At 45.3% G+C, this 18564-nt stretch overlaps 1 protein-coding gene across 1 annotated transcript in view; it reads left to right on the forward strand.

The window, feature by feature from the left end:
- Positions 1 to 18564, forward strand: part of ADAMTSL3 (ADAMTS like 3) — a 333555-nt gene that overhangs the window by 205246 nt on the left and 109745 nt on the right. The window contains exons 13-15 of the mRNA XM_032836843.1: positions 825 to 1029; positions 5028 to 5175; positions 6498 to 6582. Of these exons, the coding sequence (XP_032692734.1) occupies positions 825 to 1029; positions 5028 to 5175; positions 6498 to 6582 (438 nt within the window). The remainder of the gene's footprint in view (positions 1 to 824; positions 1030 to 5027; positions 5176 to 6497; positions 6583 to 18564) is intronic.

Here is an 18564-nt window from a genome sequence, read left to right on the forward strand (position 1 = left end):
GCGGTTTACTCCAAGTCGTTTGCTAGGCAGTGTATCCCATCTGTAGCAATAGTCTAAAATGTAAGAGGGGTAGATAGTAGATCTTTTAGAGAGCTAAGGGAAAGCAGACTTCAACTCCATAATGAAGATCTGTCTTAGAATCAGACAGAATGCGCTCTTTCCCGCGGCGACGTCTCCCATCGCTGGAGGTATCAAGCACAGCTCGGACGGCTGGCCACGACAGAGGGAGCTCAGGCCTTGAAGTTGGACAGAAATTTGAGTCCCCTTTGATGCCCAGATGACTGGTTTCTGACCTTCGGTTTCTGTGATGCTCTAGTATATTGTCTGTTAGTATTAGCAGTGGACAGACTTTTTTTTTTAAGATTTTATTTATTTATTTGAAGGACAGAGATCACAAGTAGGCAGAGCAGAGCAGAGCAGCAGGCAGAGAGAGAGAGGGGGAAGCAGGCTCCCTGCTGAGCAGAGAGGCAGATGCGGGGCTTGATCCCAGGACCCTGAGACCATGACACGAGCCGGAGGCGCCCCTGGATGGATGATTTAAAGAATGCATTCACACGCTACATGTTAGCCAGTGTGGTTCTCAGAATGGCACTGCGCTGGGGCACGAGGGAAGATGTGGTGTTCCCCCCTGACAGTAGCCTCGGGGTCAGACGTGTGAACCGCCCTGTGACTATATGTCGTGTGGGGCGGTTATGACAAGTCTCATGACTCCCAGTCCCGCGTGCTTTCCGTGGAACCACAGCTGGCCTCTTTCCCTTTGGCAAGCTTGAAACAGACCAACACATGACGCAAAAATAATGTGTTTTTATTTGTTTGCTTTTGAGCTGGGAACACAATCCCTGGACCGCGTGCTCGGTGTCTTGCGGTGGCGGCATTCAGAGACGGGGCTTCGTGTGTGTGGAGGAGTCCATGCACGGGGAGATCTTGCAGGTGGAGGAGTGGAAGTGCATGTACGCGCCCAAACCCAAGGTCATGCAGACTTGCAACCTGTTCGACTGCCCCAAGTGGGTCGCCATGGAGTGGTCTCAGGTAAGACCTGAGGACAGGACACCTGTCATTAAATCTCAGATTTTCATGGATGCTGGCTGAGTGTTAGCAATCTTTTCTCACATACCCCCTGAAAGATGTTTGCAAAGTTGTAGACCCCTTCACAAGTATTTAGGTTGACTTCTAAACTTTTTTAAATTTTATTAAAGACTTTACTTATTTATGACAGAGAGATAGTGAGAGAGGGAACACAAGCACAGGGGAGATAGAGAGGGAGAAGCAGGGTCCCTGCTGAGCAGGGAGCCCACATGGGGCTCAATCCCAGGACCCTGGGATCGTGACCTGAGCCGAAGGCAGATGCTTAACTGACTGAGCCACCCAGGCGCCCCAACATCTAGAAGGTTGTTTTTTTTTTTTTGTATTTTTGTATAAGTTTATTTTTGTGTAAGTTTAAATACAAAGTATCAAGGAATGTCATTTCTAACGTAAAAATGCTGGCATTTTTAAAATAAAAGTGTTATGGCATTTAAAAAAAAATGTGTCCCGCAGAATGTAAATGCCACATTGATTTCTACCCTTGGCATGTTTCCCTCAAAAACACACAGAGGAGCTCTTCTTCAACAGTTGGGATCGTCTGCATTTGTCCCCTTGAATTCTCATATTCAATCCACTCTCCCCCTAGCAATTTATCCAAATGTAATGTAGCTTCATGCTTTATAGTTTTTTACTGATTACACTATTGTACTTTTCTCCAAGAAAATAATGTATAGTGAGTGAAATTAATTAATTTTATTTTATTTGAAATGAATTTAATTTCCTGTGACCTTAAGGCCCTAAGTATTAGAAATATTCCCCTGGGTTGCTAATGTCAAAACAACATAAATAGATTTCAAATTTTGGTAAACAATTTTACATATAAAAAGTAAATTTTCAGTTGTAATCAATCTGTCTAGAAAATGGGGGGGGGGGATTTGAAAACATGGTCTGTTGCCAGAATGAGACATGGGTTCAGCGGTAATTTTATTCTTAATTTTTACTGTAATTCCTTGGTTTGTTTTGTTTTGCATGTACACGCTGGGGAAACTTGTTCACAAAAATAAGTAGACTGAGATGGGGGGATTTTATTATGGCAAGATTATTCAGGGGCGCTTGGGGGATCCAGTTGGTTAAGCATCTGCCTTTGGCTCAGGTCATAATCTCAGGGTCCTCAGATCAAGTCCTGCATAGGGCTCCCCGCTCAGCAGGGAGTCTGCTTCTCCCTCTGCCTGCATCTCTCCCTACTTGTGTTCTAACTTTATCTCAAATAAATAAATAAAATCTTTAAAAAAAAGATTATTTAGTTCTTGAATTCCTGAGTTATGTGCCAAAAATCACGTCGTGATCTATCATCAGAAATCAACATTTTTACTTCTAGAAACTGCCCGGCTTGTTTTCACTCCTATTTTGTTTTTTTTTTTAAGATTTTATTTATTTGACAGAGAGAGTGAGAGAGGGAACACAAGCAGAGGGAGTGGGAGAGGGAGAAGCAGGCTTTGCAATGAGCAGGGAGCCCGATGCGGGGCTCGATCCCAGAACCCTGAGATCATGACCTGAGCCGAAGGCAGGCGGTTAACCACTGAGCCACCCAGGCACCCCTCATTTGTGCTCTTCGAAGTCGCTTCCCTGTGTTTTATGTTTGTTTTAGAGCTTTTATCCCACCACCTCATGCGCTCCTCAGTCTCACGACTTTATCGTCACTCATGGTTTCAAAACAGAGGGCTGTTACCCGAATCATCTCGTTTGCCTTTCTTGGCTTGTGATACTTTCCATTTCTTTTCAACAACCAAATACATTCTCAGTAACGAGAATTCGCTGTCATTAGGGATACGGTCAGCTCCAGAGTGGAGTTCTGTAAATGCAGATCCTGACGCCGTTGTTGGCCTCAGGGTCCATCTTCCTGGGGAGGCTCCTTTGGACGACACAATACCCCTTTGGACCGACCAATTCTGGTATAGTCAGACCTTATCATCATACCATTTTTTTTCACTTTGGGCAGAAGTTTTGTTTCTTTCTTGACCGATATGCAACAGCCTCTCAGTGTCATATGTATTTCAAGTTCATAAATCTTGGGGTCGCCGAGTCCATTTCCCAGAAATAGGGTCTAATCTCAAACCACACTCAGTACATTCGAATATTTGTTCAATGGTCATAAGAGTGCCAAGATGAAGTCAGAGAGCTGCTGATATTCTTTTCTTTTTTTTATCCTAATTTTAAAAATTCCTGTACAGTTAACATAAAGTACTGTAACGGTTTCAGGCGTACAATACAGTGACTCAGGGCTTCCATATGTCACTCAGCGCCCAGCATAAGTTCCCTCCTTCATCCCCAGCCCTTATTTTACCCCCAGTCCCCCGCCACCTCCTGCCTGGTAACCGCCTCTTTGTTCTCTACTGATACTCCTTTTTTGGAGTCATGCATTTGTTGAAATTTGGCTGTGACCGTGGAGAAAACGTCTATAGACTTAAGAAAGTATCTCTGAACTCGGTGAATCAGCAGCAAAGTCATGGTTGTGGCAACAGGAGGATCTGGGACGGAATTCCACTCTGCCTCTTGGGAACTCTGTGACCTTGAGCAAGGTCCTTCGGGGCAGGCTGTTGTTCACTCATCTGTCGAACGGGAGGGAAGCTGGTGAGCTGCGGGGGTGTGGGACAGTTAGTGAGGTGACACCTGTGGGGCACTGCCTGTCCCTTAGCAGGTGCCCAAGGACTCTCGGCCCCTCTCAGGGATGGATCCAGAACTGGTGAGGCTGCCAGTTTATATGCTTCGGGGATGACTCTTGAAGAAGAAAGCACACAAAATATTGGGTATCCAGGTGAATTTTTGTTTAGAATAAGCCAGGAAATTACAAGAAATCACAAATTTTTAAAAACCGAAAATGATCCTAATGTGAACTCTGGACTTGAGTTAACAATAATGCTTCAGTATTGGTTCATCAGTGGTAATGATTATACCACACTGATACAGTGTCAGTAGTAGAGGGAACGGTGGGGAGGGCCGGGGCACAGGACTCTGGACTGTCTGCTCAATTTCCTGTTAATATAAAGTGGTCCTAAAAAATAAAGTCTAGGGGCGCCTGGGTGGCTCAGTGGGTTAAAGCCTCTGCCTTCGGCTCAGGTCATGATCCCAGGGTCCTGGGATCGAGCCCCACATTGGGCTCTCTGCTCGGCAGGGAGCCTGCTTCCCCCCACCCCCTGCCTGCCTCTCTGCCTACTTGTGATCTGTCTGTCAAATGAATAAATAAAATCTAGAAAAAAAATAAAGTCTATTAATAAGAACAAGCCATATACATATTCACATACGTACTCACCAGCGTACATAGATAAATTAAAAAGACATCCTAGGTTTCATGACGTGAAAATACTCCATTCATCTTCCAAGAGTACCACCCAAATCATATATAAATAGTGAAAGAAAAAAAAAATACAAGCTTCACAGGAAAATTCAGAAAAAGACAATTCTAACTACTCTTTATCAACTACTTGATATCTCTGTAGCATTTTTCCTAACCATTTTGGCTGAATACTCTTTGGTCACCTTTTCACATGATCACAGTTTTGTAAGATCGATTTCTATAGACAGAATAGAAAGATAATCCTCTCATGTGATTGATCAGAATTTGATTTTTTAAATGATGGTATAAAAAACTTTTTTTTTTCCTTCTCACAAGCTAGTTTGGATAATGTGATAAACAATTTTTAATCTAATTTGAGAAAACTTGTATCAAGTTTCTTTCATATTGGAGCAGGAAGATTTCAGGGCATTTCAGTTTTTCTTGTACTGTGACTTCATCTGAAATACTTTTCAGATTGAGAATTGGAAGCCTTACAAGGGAGGGTCCCTGACCCATAAGAATCACAGGAAATCAGCTTCTACATGGTTGTCTGGTGGCTTTTGTGTTTAATATTCATGTCAATGAGCGGCTCTCCTTGCATGAGTCACTAATACTTTGTGGATCGGTTCATGAGCAAGGAGTTCATTGGCTTTTCATTTCTTCTTCCAAGTGCACGGTGACTTGTGGCCGAGGGTTGCGTTACCGCGTCGTTCTGTGTATCAACCACCGTGGACAGCACGTGGGCGGCTGCAACCCACAGCTGAAGTTACACATCAAAGAAGAATGTATCATTCCCATCCCGTGTTATAAACCAAAGGGTAAGTTGGTGGTGCCTGTTGAAGTGAAATCAAATGGTGTTGTCCTGCTCTCATTCGAATATTGTAGCATTTCCATTCCACTTACTTTCTCAAAAAATGGTTTCACCCACAGATGCCGAGGGAGCCATCCACCTGGGTAGAGAAGCTGGCCCGACATGATTGAGTGATCTGGGGGGGGACTGAGCTCCGACCGACTCAGTACATGTAGAGGGGCTCCTATCCGTCTGGGCTTATACTGACATTTCTTGGTGGACATAGAATAATTTAATGTAATCCTTGTTTTGAAGAAAAAGAAGTAGGGTGAGAAAAAGGTGGCATGGGGGTAGAAAAGGAGAAGGATAAAAAGGAAAAGGAGCAGGAAATTTCCCCCAGGGTTCTCATTCTTTGTTCCCACAGTATTTTAGACATGTTCTTTATCATGTGCTCATGACAGTCCTTTCCTGTCTGGAAATGAAAGAGGGATTATTCCCACCTGTTAGTACCAAGAAATCTCCCTTCGTATCTTAGAAAGTATAGTAAAATTCTTCTTCGCCATTTCTGAGTCCATTGTTCATACAAATAGCCATACCATGAAGCACTGAACAAATATTTACTCACCGTGTCTGCCATCCAGAAAAATCACTGGTTGCCATAGCAAGGACCAATCCTGGCATTAAAACTTTCACCAGTGAAGTCTTTTCTCCTTACTGGTGCACATGTCCTCTGTGTCTGCAGTTTCCCCGCAGCGGTGCAAAATGATTTCCTTTCTTATTTCATAACTAGTGTTTCTTTCTTCATATCTTAGGAGGCTTTGAAGGACAGAAAGGGGCATGCATCTTGCTCCTGCATGATGGTTGTAGTTGGTGATAAGCTCCCTCAGCAACTACAACGATAAAAATTTAAGTAAATCAGAGCACAGGTTCCCCTCCTCCCAACTTTCCACACATCTATGTTACTGGGTTTTCTCTAGCGATTTCTGTATTCACGGGCAACCAGAATTTGCAGCAAAAGAAAGCAAGCTGGTATGGTTGAAGTAAAAACTTTCATATGGAAACAACAGAGTTGGTTTATAAAAGACATTTTTTAAAAATAAAAGGCATTTTTATGTTCGCTCAGAAAATGTGTTCAACTCTGCTGTGGGATCATCTGGTTGCATGTGGATAATGTGTTAATTAAAAAAATATATGACAGAAATGTCTGGTTCACCCCAGAAGCTACTTCATGTGCTAATAGACTCAGCTTGTGTTTGCAAAGCATGACTGCTTTATTGATGAAACCTTCGGCAAATGATGATCATGTCTCCAACTCCCTTAAGCTTGTTGTTTATGTTCCTTTTTTCTTAGAAAAAAGTCCTGTGGAAGCTAAGTTACCTTGGCTGAAACAAGCCCAAGAACTAGAAGAGACCAGAATAGCCACAGAAGAACCAACGTGAGTCCAGGGCCTTCCAGGGGAGTAATCGGGGCATAGCCAGTTAACATGATATATGTAACTTTTGTACTCATTGGAGTACAGTGATACATTTCAAATCCAAATGACCTGAATTTTCAGACTCTAGAGAGCTTGAGCTGGCTAGAATTCTTCTTTATTTCGCAATTCAGCAGTCCCACTTTGGCAGTATTTGTGAGAAGCACATAAAAGAACAGTGTTTGTTAACTCAAAGCAGACCCAGTGGTCTGTTACAATTAAGAGATCGGGGCTAAGTCCTATGTCTAGATTAACACATATGATTTGACCACGGACCATGACAAAATTATACAAGTAAATCAGTCATTCCACGGTTAAGACACGACCCGTCTCTACCAAACCTGTTCCGTTGAAATGCATCGGGGTGGCCTGAGTCATGACAAAGAGAAATCCCAGGCCTGCTCTGGCCTGGACCAATGGGAAGAAGATGGCGCTATGTATCTTAGAGCCTAGAACCACTGCTTTTAACTATGTGACCTTAGACGAGTCTTTAATTTTCTGTGTCTCATCCTATAAATGGGCGGATTGGACTTGATCTCTCCGGGGTCCATTCCAGCTCAAAGATCAGTGACTTCTGTCCACATGTGACTTGGCAAACCCGGAGTGAAACGGTGTCAGTGGGAAGAGAATCGAGAGCACGTCAAGGAAGCCTCTGGGTACGGAGGGGCAGGGACCTGGAGAGAGCAAGAGGTCAAGGTGCTCTGAGGTTTTTCACTCAAGAGTCTAGAAGAATGACTGTGCCAATGGTAGACTCAAGTAATTGGACAGGACAGCCGATTCCCTGTCAGACACGTCACATCTGTGGTGCTGACAAGCTCTTTACCAAGAGCGCATTCCCAGAGTGTTGCACGAAAAGGGTTCTTGAAGGTAATCAAGTCATATGGCCAGTCTCCCGCTCAGGACAGGCATTTCTCCATCAGCACGTTCAGTGACAGGCCAAGCCCCCTGTCTTGAGAGACAGCTCATTCAACCTGAGTTCTAGGCGGGATTTTTCTCTGGTTGAACTAAATAGGCCTCCTTCAAATTTCTGCTTTCTGAAACAGAAAAGAGACCAACCCCCCTGCCCCCAAACCCCACATCTATGCCTCCTCCCATGTGACAGGTATTTACAAATTTGAAGAAAGCTGGATCCCAAGGGTGTGGTCTTTCCCAAGCTCATCACTTGTAGCCTTTTCCAGTGGTTTTCATGTGTTGTTGGATCTAAAAACCAACCACATCACTGGTTTCAGAACTTGCTCATCTGTCAATGTCCCTTCCAACAGGGCCCCAGCCCAGGGAGCCCCAGGGGAACGTGGATTACTTCTTCTCTGTGAGAAGGCACCATGCCTCTAGTGTTGCGGCCCAGGAGAATTGGCGCGCCCCCTGTAGGACATGCGCAGAACCGTTCCACATGGACTAGCGTCGGGCCGGGAAGTGAACCCAGAAGAAACTGTAGATGCTGTGAGGCGAATGACCCCAGAATAGCCAACTGAAGAAGAGAGGGGTTCTGGGCTCACGACGGTAGTGTGGTGATCTAGAAGAGGAGGGGAGTTGCAAGAAGTCGGTGATGCAGGAGACGGAGTAGTGAGCAGAGAGAGGAGGAGACCCAAGAAGGACCATGGATGTAAAGATCAAGTCAGTAAAGAGTTTGAGGAGGGGTGCAGATCTCCCAGAAAGCCAAGGAAAAATGATGCGGACCGAGAAGAACACTATCTAGATGGCCAAGAGGTCTTTCCCAATTAATTTTAGAGTAGCGTCATTCAAAGGGGAGAGAAGTAAACCTTGCAGAGATTTAAGACATGAATTCCCAGTTAGAAGGAGGTGGGTGTTTGAATACTGAAAACGGAGTGAAGAGTGGTAGGGAAGCTGATGGCAAGAAGTGGTTCTATGGGTGTTTGATATTTTTACAGTTTTTTATTTGAAGTTAGGATGACCTTAACTATCTATATTAAAAAATCATAAGATTTGTAGACAAGTCAGTTAACATGTCTCCACCTCCCAACTGTACAAGAAGGGTGTTAGGCTCAGTACTACCAGAAACTTCTCCCTACTCTGATCTCCTGTGGTTTTTTTTTAAAGATTTTATTTATTTATTTGACAGAGAAAGAAACAGCAAGAGAGGGAACACAAGCAGGGGGAGTGGGAGAGGGAGAAGCAGGCTTCCCGCTGAGCGGAGAGCCCGATATGGGGCTCGATCCCAGGATCCTGGGACCATGACCTGAGCTGAAGGCAGAGGCTTAACAACTGAGCTACCCAGGCGCCCTGTGATCTGTGATTCTGTAAGGGAAGGAACCTGTGGAAAGAAAGAGATCTGAGACAGCTAGAAGGGAGTGTGTAGTTGTCACGCAAGGAAGGTTTTAGAGTTCTCAGTCTAGAACGACGTATCCTACTGAGATCTTCTGTCCCCAGAACACAACTGGATTATAAGTGCTACTCCTCCTGTGCATCCTGTCTTGGTTAATGGGGTTGATGTCCAGTTCCCCAAACCACAGGCCTGGGGTCATTCTTGCCTCTGTCTCATTCTTCCCTTATATGTAGTTAACTACCAGTCATGCCAGTCGTATCCACTAAAACCTGTCTCCGTTCCAGCCCCTTCTCTCTGTTCCTACTACTACCCTGTCCAGGTCCTGAGCTCAACTCCCCGGACACTTGGAAGAGCCTTCTGATTCGTTCCCTATTCCCTCCCCTAAACCCCCCATCTCAGAGCTCCTGGACAAATCTAACTAAGGCCCAAATCTAATTCTTTCTTTCCGATGTTGAGAATATCCCCGTGGTTCCCATCACCCAAAGATTTACACTTGTTCCCAAGGCCAACCAGACTTTGCGGGGGGCGTCTCCCTTCAGGGCTCCCAGCCTCCTCCCTGAGCCCTTCCTTGCTTTGCCCCGAGTGGGACGCCGCAGCCACAGTGAGCCGCTGGTCGTGCCTCGCCCACAGGAAGCTCCCACTCACACCACCCCCCATTAATAACGTTTTTATCGGAGGACAGCTGACACAATGTTACTTTGGTTTCAGGTGTACACCACAGTGATTCTACAAGTTTCTACATTTTGCTGTGCTCAGCACACATGTAGCTACCGTCAGTCACCACACAAGGCTGTTGGGACACGCCGACGGTCCCCTTCTGCTCCACCTTCCGTCCCCGAGGCTCGCTCGTCCCTCCAGCCTTTCGGTCCTGCTTCCTCCTCTGGTGGGAATGGGGGCCACCTGTCAAAGGCTTTTTTTTTTAAAGCCTTTTTTTCAATTATAGAAAATTTCAAGCTTAATATAAAAGAGGAGAGGCCATTATAATGGACCCCCGTGTGTCCATCACCCGGCTTTAGCCATTGTCAGTTAGGCCACTCTTGTGCCGTCTCTGCCACCAACATGGAAGCCGGACTCCAGATAGCACAGCCGTTCACTCGTCATATCGCAGGCTGTGCCTCTAGAGGACGACTGCTGCTTCTCCTTCCACTGCTGCTTCTCCTTCCGCTGCTGCTTCTCTTTCTCCTGCTCCTTCTCCTGCTGCTGCTTCTCCTTCTGCTGCTGCTTCTCCTTCTGCTGCTGCTTCTCCTTCTACTGCTGCTTCTCCTTCCGCTGCTGCTTCTACATCTACTGCTGCTTCTGCTGCTTCTTCTGCTTCTGCTGCTGCTTCTGCTTCTACTGCTGCTTCTTCTCCCTCTTCTTCTCCTCCTCCCCCTTTCCCTCCTCTTCCCTCTCCTCCTCCTCCTTCTCCTTCTCCTCCTTCTTGTTCTCCTCCTCCTCCACCACCTCCTCATCTTCTTCCTCTTCCTCTTCTTTGTCTCCCTCTCCTCCTCCTCCTTCTTCTTCATCTTCTCTTTTCATAACTGCAATACCATTTTGAATCCTGGACCTCACGTCACTGCCATCAGAATCACTCGTGATGCTCCTGAAATGCAGATCTCTGGTCCCCACAGAGCAGCCACTGGGTGGGGAGGGGGCTTCGTCACTAGCATATATTTATTTTGGCTCTGCCAGGTAACTTGTATTTATTTACTTATTTTGTGGTAAGACGTGCATGACATAGGTGAAGGAGGATGAAGAGGCACAGACTTCCAGTTATAAAGTAAATAAATCCTGGGGATGGAAAATGCAGCGGAGGCAATGCTGTCACTATTTCGTCACTTGGCATGGTGACGGATGGTGACGATGCCCTGTCGTGGAGATTGTGTCATCACGTCTAAAACTACCGACCCACTCTGGCGTGCACCTGAACCTGATAGACTGTCATATATCCGCTCTGCTCCAATTTCAAAAATGACCATTTCAACCATTTCTAAGGGTGCAGGTTTGTGGCATTAAGTACACTGACCTGGTTGTGTAGCCAGCACTGCCCCCGCCCTCCGAGCTGCTTCATTTTCCCCAGCAGAGACTCTATCCCCAAGAAGCACTAGCTCCCTTGTGCCCCGCACCCTTCCCCCAGTCCCCAGCACTGCTCTTCCACTGTCCCTCTGTAGGAATTTGTCACCAGCATTTTTAGCAAGTACCCCAGGTGACTTGGGAAGACGTTTCCAAGTTTCAGAGCCCCCGGATGGGTCGTCTGTAGGGTCCTTTCCACAGTTTGAAAATCCCGTTTGTTGTACTGAATCAGAAGGGGCAATGTCATAAAAGCTACCATGGGTTCAGGCCCTGCATTCATTCCAAACCTGCTTTTGCTACCAGCGCACCTGCCTTGGCTGCTGGTCTCCTCCCCTCGCTCCCCAGAGCAAAGCCAGGACACCTTTCCTCCTGAAAGACACCACCCCTCTCTCTCCAGCGTGGAAGACTGAGCCCCCAGCACCTGCTCCCAGCCCGCACGGCTGCCCCCTCCCTGCTTCCTCTCTCCCTCTCTCCCTCTGAGGTCTCTATGTAATTTTCCTTTATAATTCACACTGCTGGCAGATTCTGGCCTGTCCCTGGCTGTCTAGTGTGAAGTTTATAGTTTCCTCCCACCCTTTCTGACTATTCATTCCCTCGATTTCCCAACAAAACCGCAGCATATCTCGGCTTCCAGTTCATCCTTCTGTGAGCGCTGTCTTTTGTGGTTTGGGGGTGCTTGCTTGTTGACAATGAAGGAGAAGGGGAACGTAGCAACATTTCAGAGCCCTCGAAGAAAGCCTGCCAAACCTGCCTGGAGAAGATAAATATTTCTGCCTCTGTGGTTTGCCATGGCCTGAGCTTTGAGTTTACACAGAGAGTGGATGTTCAAAAGCTTTTTTTTTTAATTAGGAAAATAAAAATTATAGCTTATAAAGCTACGCCAGGAGAACTGCAATTTTGACCTTTCATAGCTTCCAGCTGTGGAATGTGTTGACGGTCGATACGATTCATCGTTGTTTTAAAAGACCTTCACTGGAGACGTCCTCGTTTCTCTGGGATTCGAGCTGCTTCTGCGGGCGTCTTGCCCTTTCTCTCATTTTTCATATGTGAAAACCAAGGAAACAGGACAGGGTTGGAACACTTTGGATGTCTTCTTCCCCGCTAGTGTAGCTTCTCCCTTTGGGGAAGATGTATTTGCTAAAACCTGATTATGTCGTCTTGCAGGCATCTGTTTTTCTCAAAATGGTACTAAGAGCTAATATTGAGGATTTCATTTGTGCCCGGGGTCTGCGTGGATTGATGCGTTTAATTCCAATGATTTGATTCCAACACCCTGTGAGGAGGTGTTGCCATTCCCCTCACTCTAGGGGTGAAGGCACCGAGCCACAGAAAGACTAGGGCTTCGTCCAGCATTTCAGAGCTGTAAAGTGGTGGAGGTGCTTCTCCGGGCTCCAGCTGAAGGTTAGGTGACCTGAGTGGAAGCTTTGCCCATCCCTAGATTGGTCTAATAAGGTAGACAGAGAATTTAGTGGTCGTATCACTGTCCTGTGAAGTTTAGGGAGTCAGGGAGAGCTTCCTGGGAGGGATGGTGCATGGACTAAGGTCCTGAGAGGCATGTGGGTGTCAGACGGGATTGAGTGCCGGCCAACTGGTCTACAGAGGCTGTGCCTGGCTGCTGACTGAGTGTGGAGAGGGGCTTGCAGGCTACGGCGCAAGGGAGCAAAGATGTAGCTGGAAACACAAGCACGTCTTGGAGGTCTTCATGGTTCACTAGGGAGTTTAGACATCATGTAGAGGCAGCGAGAGGGTCTTAACAAGGGGTGTCATCATGATTATGTTTTAGAAAGATCTTTCTGGCTGTCTGCAATGTGCTGCTGATCACTCACCATGATAAAAACAAAAAAGGAAAAAGACTGCATCCAATCTCGAATTGCCCATCTCTGATTGTCTAGACAGGGACACATCTCTGGGGTGGAATTTCTAAGAGAGAAGACAGGCACATCAAAGGCCTTGAGTTTCTATGGTCAGATTTCATTCCAGAAAGTCAGTACGGGTTTGCCTGTCCACGGCAGTCCTGGAGCCCACCCTCTTCCCCACACCTTCATCAACATAGTGAAATGACCTTTTTTTTTTTTTTTTTAATGCTGTTTTCTAGTACAGTTGGTTCTCAAGCAACATGGGTTTGAATTGTCATGGGCCCACTCACCGGTGGATCTTGGTGATGTGGCACTGTAAATGTATTTTCCCTTCCTACGATTTTCTTAGCAACATTTCTTCCCTCCAGCTTACTTTATTGTAAGAAGACGGTATGTAATTCATATAACGCACAGATTAGGTGCGACTGTCTGTGTACATTATGGGTGAGGCACCGGTAGGCTGTTGGTTACGAGTCTGGGGAGTCAGAAGTTACACGTGGATTTTTGACTGTGGGCAGGGAGTGAGGAAGGGGGGTTGGTGCCCCCAAACCCTAAGGAGTTCAAAGGTCAACTGTGCTTTTCATGTTTTCATGGTTTACATGTAACTTTGATCCGTGGGGAATGTGATATGTGGTGTCTTTCCCAAATAATTAACAGGTTTCCCAGCACTACCCAGCAAATAATTCGTCCTGCCCATGCTGATTTCAAAGTGCCTTCACGATGTGAGTGGGGCACCCCATTGCTAGTCCCATAGTATTGGGATTACTGTAACTGTTAGTCCTTTTTTCTCTAGGCTGTGCATGGGCTCTGTAATTGTCATTCTTGTGTGACGTGCTTCTGACTGTCCTCACCTGACCTCCCGTAACAACCAGAGAGTCGTCTTGTCTGTTTCCAGCCTCTCCCCGCAAAGTGGATCAGAACCGCATTTGTTTGCTAAAATAACGAGGGGGAGAACGAACATTTTACAATTTGGAGTCTTTCCATTTGGAGGCACGTGCTGTTCTCTCCAGTTAATCTGGTCTGTGGGGTTAGAACCCCCTCAGTGTTCTGTGGTTTTAATCGAGTGGCCTGCATTTTCTTGCAGCTCAGGTTTCTTACGTGTGTTAAGCTTCAGTTTTTTTTCCTATCTGTAAAGTCAGGAAGAAATGGTACTTGTTCAAAAGGTTGTTCTGAAAATTATGTTCAAATAATACAGGTAGAGTCCTTAGCACGGTTCCTGATGGCCGACAGCAACAGCAGTGTTGGCTGAATCTGGGAAACCTGCTGATTTTAAGACAGATGGATAGGTAGGGACTATTTTATTGAACTCCGATTTTTTTTTTTCTAAAAAGTCTTCACATAACTTTACTAACTCCCATAGTTCTCAAGTCATCATCAAAGAATAACTTCATTTTTTCATTCCTAAAATTTGTACTGGACTTTTACCTTTTCTTATCCCGTTTCGTTATTCCTTATTTTTTTACATTTCTCTAAGATTTTATTTATTTATAATATATAAGAGATATATAAAAGAGAGAGATGGACCATGAGTACAAGCAGGGGGAGTGGCAGAGGGAGAAGCAGGCTCCCCGCTGAGCAGAGAGCCTGACGCGGGCTTTGATCGCAGGACCCCGGGATCATGACCCGAGCTGGAGGCAGACACTTACTGACGGAGTCACCCAGACATCCCTAAACATCCCATTTCTATTGGTGTCTCCATTTTAAAATGGGTGCTTTATTACCAACCTCTTTCAAAATTCCTGATTTAAAAAAAATTTAGCTAGGTTAGAAAAGTCAAACTTTTTAAATCGCTTTGGCCACAAACTAAGTGGTTCATAGACGTTTGCCAGCTCGGTTCTGTAGGTGAGGTGCCCGGCCGACTCAGCCGGTTCCCCTGCGCTGGGTCGCCAAGCCAGAATCAAGAGCCTGAGCGCCTCTCTGGGGGCCTTGGGGAGAAGGTGCTTCCAGGCTCATTGATGTCGTTGGCAGAATTCAGTTCCATGCAGTCGTAGAACTGAAACCTTCACTTCTTTGCTGGCTCTGAGAGTTGTTCCTGCCTTCCAGAGGCTGCCTGCGTTCCTTGGCTTCTGGCCCCGTCCGTCTCTGGGCCAGCAACGGCGGGTTGAGTGCCCTTCATGCTCTGAATCTCTCTTGCTCCTTACCCGCATATCTCCGACTCCAGCCGGAGTGGCTGCTCTGTTTTTAAGGACTCGCGTGATCAGGTTACAGTGCTAGGACAGTCTCCTTATCTTGAGGTCCATAACCTTAACCCCATCAGCAGAATTCCTTTTGCCATAGACTTCAGCATATTCATAAATTCTAGGGACTAGGGTGTGAGCATCTTTGGGGCGGCCATTATTCTGCGTCAAACTCTAGGTTTTTATGTTCATCACTTTTTATCACTTTTTTCCTGGAAGACAGTGTGCCTTTCTGAGCTGTGGTTTAGACACTTTTGAATTTCTTTTTAATGTATTTTATTTCTGAATACTTTTTCTGTTTGTCATGGGTCAGAACCTCTACCTACAGAATCCAGCTATCTTCAATATCGGATTACTTAGGTTCTCTCTCACTTTGTCTCTAAAAACTGCCATTTTAAAAAGTCTGTTTTGGGGGTGTCTGGGTGGCTCAGTCAGTTAAGTGTCTGACTCGTGATTTTGGCTCAGGTCATGATCTCAGGGTCGTGGGATCGAGTCCCACATCGGGCTCCCTGCTCAGCGGGGAGCTTGCTTCCTCCTCTCTCTCTGCCTGTTGCTTCCTCTACTTGTGCTCGCCCTCTTTCTGTCAAATAAATAAATAAGTAAGTAAAATCTTAAAAAAGAAGAAAAAGATGACCATGATAAACTTGGTCAGCTCTCCCTGCTCATGCTCTCTCTCTGTGCCAAATAAATAAATCAAATCTTTAAGAAAATAAACAAAAATAATAAATGAAAAATATTTAAAAATCCACAGAAGAAAATCATGCTAGTTTATGCATAAAGGTTGAGTTGCCATAGTTGGTTTTTTGTTTTGTTTTGTTTTGTTTTTTGTCCTCTGAAATCGCTCCTGGCTAATCTGGGTAGCTCTAGCATCTGGTGTTTAAGAGGACCCTTAAAAGGACCTCTGAAAACCAACTTGAAACATCCCGGGTGCCTTAGGAAAGCACCAGAGACAGCCTTCATTTGCCCTGTTGGGAAAGGGGGTGTGAGCCCTCTCGCCTGCCCCATATTCCGTGAGGGTTCTGGATCACAGGAGACCCAGGAGTTCAGCCTGAATGAAAAACATCTGCTTCCCATTAAAGTAAAATCCCCAATTTTAAGTTTTTATTACTAAGGAGAGAGGAGGGCAAAAAATAGTGGCTGTAAATGTACAGTATGCACACGATGAGAAAATCCAAAACTTTTCAAGCTACAGACAAGAAGGGGAAGCCCCCTCTTTACACTCCAGACCCTGACATATGCAATCGCTTCCAGAAAAGAGAGATGATTCAGGAATCAGCTTTGGTAGACAAATGTGCCATGAATACAGAATTACAGAGTGCATGCACATGTGTATGTATACCTTTCTGTGTGTATTTAGACAAAAGATCATAGCATATGAACTACCCCATACTTACTTCATTTAACTAAGAGGAGGCCAGTCCTGCTCAATTAATACAGACCCACACCCTTAAAACAAAAAGACTTTATTTGAGAGAGGGAGAGAGAGAAAGAGCGCGCACACATGAGCAGGGGTAGGGGAAGAGGGAGGATCTCAAGCAGACTCCCTGTTGACTGTGGAGCCCGACTTGGGGCTCGATCTCACACCCTGAGATCATGGCCTGAGCTGAGACCAAGAGTTGGACGCTCAACCGACTAAGCCATCCAGTCGCTCCATACCTGCCTCCTTCTTTTAATTGATCTCATATCATCACATTGTGTGGATTTCTTATCTTAAATTTTAAAAAAAGAATTGTTTATTTTATAGGAAGTGGGGGGAGGCAGAGGGAGAGGGAGAATCTTAAGAGAATCTTAATCTGTACCCAGCACAGAGCCCGACCTGGGGCTCGATCCCACATCCCTGAGATAGTGACCTGAGCGGAAATCAAGAGTTGGATGCTTATGGGCACCTGGGTGGCTCAGTGGGTTAAGCCTCTGCTTTCAGCTCAGGTCATGATCCCAGGGTCCTGGGATCGAGCCCCGCATCAGGCTCTCTGCTCAGCAGGGAGCCTGCCTCCCCTCTCTCTCTGCCTGCCTCTCTGCCTGCTTGTGATCTCTGTCACATAAATTAAAAAAAAAAAAAAAAAGGAGCTGGATGCTTAACTGCCTGAGCCACCCAGGCGCCCCTTCCTCATCTTAAATTTAGTCAGGCTTTTCCTTTCCAGTTCTATGGGGGAAACCAAGGAAAGAAAAGAGCATTGTGCAAATATTCTAGAACGCCTCCAACCCGGGAAGTCGGGGGAGCTCTCTCCTGGCCTGGAAGGGTTAGGGCAGGAATTCTCCACTAACGGTTTTCAACACAATAAACGGAATTTGGAGAGCTTACAGGTAGCTCTTTCCTGGTCTCACACGTAGTACTGGGATTTCATTCTGCTGATTGGACTATGTCGTTGTGGACAACTGTGATGATGTCTTGTCTGGCGAGACACAGTTGGGGACTCGGAGAGACCCTTATTACCCTATCTTTCTGAGATTTCGAACATTAAGCCTTGAAACTACATCTTCATCATTTTCTGAGGTGACTTTGTACATTATCCTGTGTGTAGAGTTGTGAATTCTCGTAAACGTAGGAAACAATGCATACCACACTCCCCTCATAGCGTTTATGGTGTGTGTTCATACAACATAGTCTTCGGGAGAGCTTTGCAGTAAATGCACCCATTTAACAGGACTGCACCCACAGTTCCCCGACGTGATCTATACTGAGCTCTTCCTTGTCTAGCACGGAGGAGTGTCTCGTGAAGTAAGAGTTGCTTCAGGATATCTTACATACCAGTATCCCTCCTGAATCTATGCTTTTAAATTCAGTGCAGGAATCAGCAAACATCTTCTGCAAAGGCCCGGACAGTAAATATTTTAGGCTTTCTTGGCCAAAGAGTGTCTGTTGCAGATTCCCAGCTCAGCCATGTAGCACAAAAGTCAGCAGAATTTATGCCGTTTACAAAATGTTTTTTTTCTTTCCCACCCCGCCCCATCCAGTTAAAACCATCAAAATCATTCTTAGCTAGTAGGTTCTAGAGAAACAGGAGAGCTGGAATTGACCTGTAGCCATAGGTGGACAACCTCAGGTTCAGTGGATAATAATTCAGGGTCAGAAATAAATGCTTTATTCACCTAGATGGTGGAATACCTAAGATATTTTCAGGAAGATTAAGTTCCATGCATTTATGCAAACAGAAGAGGATATGAAAGTGTCATCTGCTCTGCCGAAAACATTTGTTGTCTTGTAGCTTAGCTCCTAAATATTGAGGGTTTAATAAAAACCCTGCCAGTTAAAGGATAAGCTTGATAACGTTTAGATGAATAAATATTGATGAAAAGTCTCCATATTATAAAAGAAATCAGGTTAGAAATGATCACTGTGGAATGGCTTCTGTATTACCAAATTTTTAAAAAACTAATGATACATATTTTTACTTTATCTATTTATTCATTTGTTTATTTTTACTGTTATGTTAGTCACCATACAGTACATCATTAGTTTTTGATGTAGAGTTCCATGATTTGTTGTTTGTGTCTAAAACCCAGGGTTCCATGCAATTTTAAAGATTTATTTATTTATTTATTTGAGAGAGAGACAGAGAGAGAGAGAAAGAGAGAC

The sequence above is a fragment of the Lontra canadensis genome, unplaced genomic scaffold (genome assembly GCF_010015895.1).
Source record: "Lontra canadensis isolate GAN:19392208 unplaced genomic scaffold, GSC_riverotter_1.0 scaffold94, whole genome shotgun sequence".
In the NCBI taxonomy this organism is placed as follows: Eukaryota; Metazoa; Chordata; class Mammalia; order Carnivora; family Mustelidae; genus Lontra; species Lontra canadensis.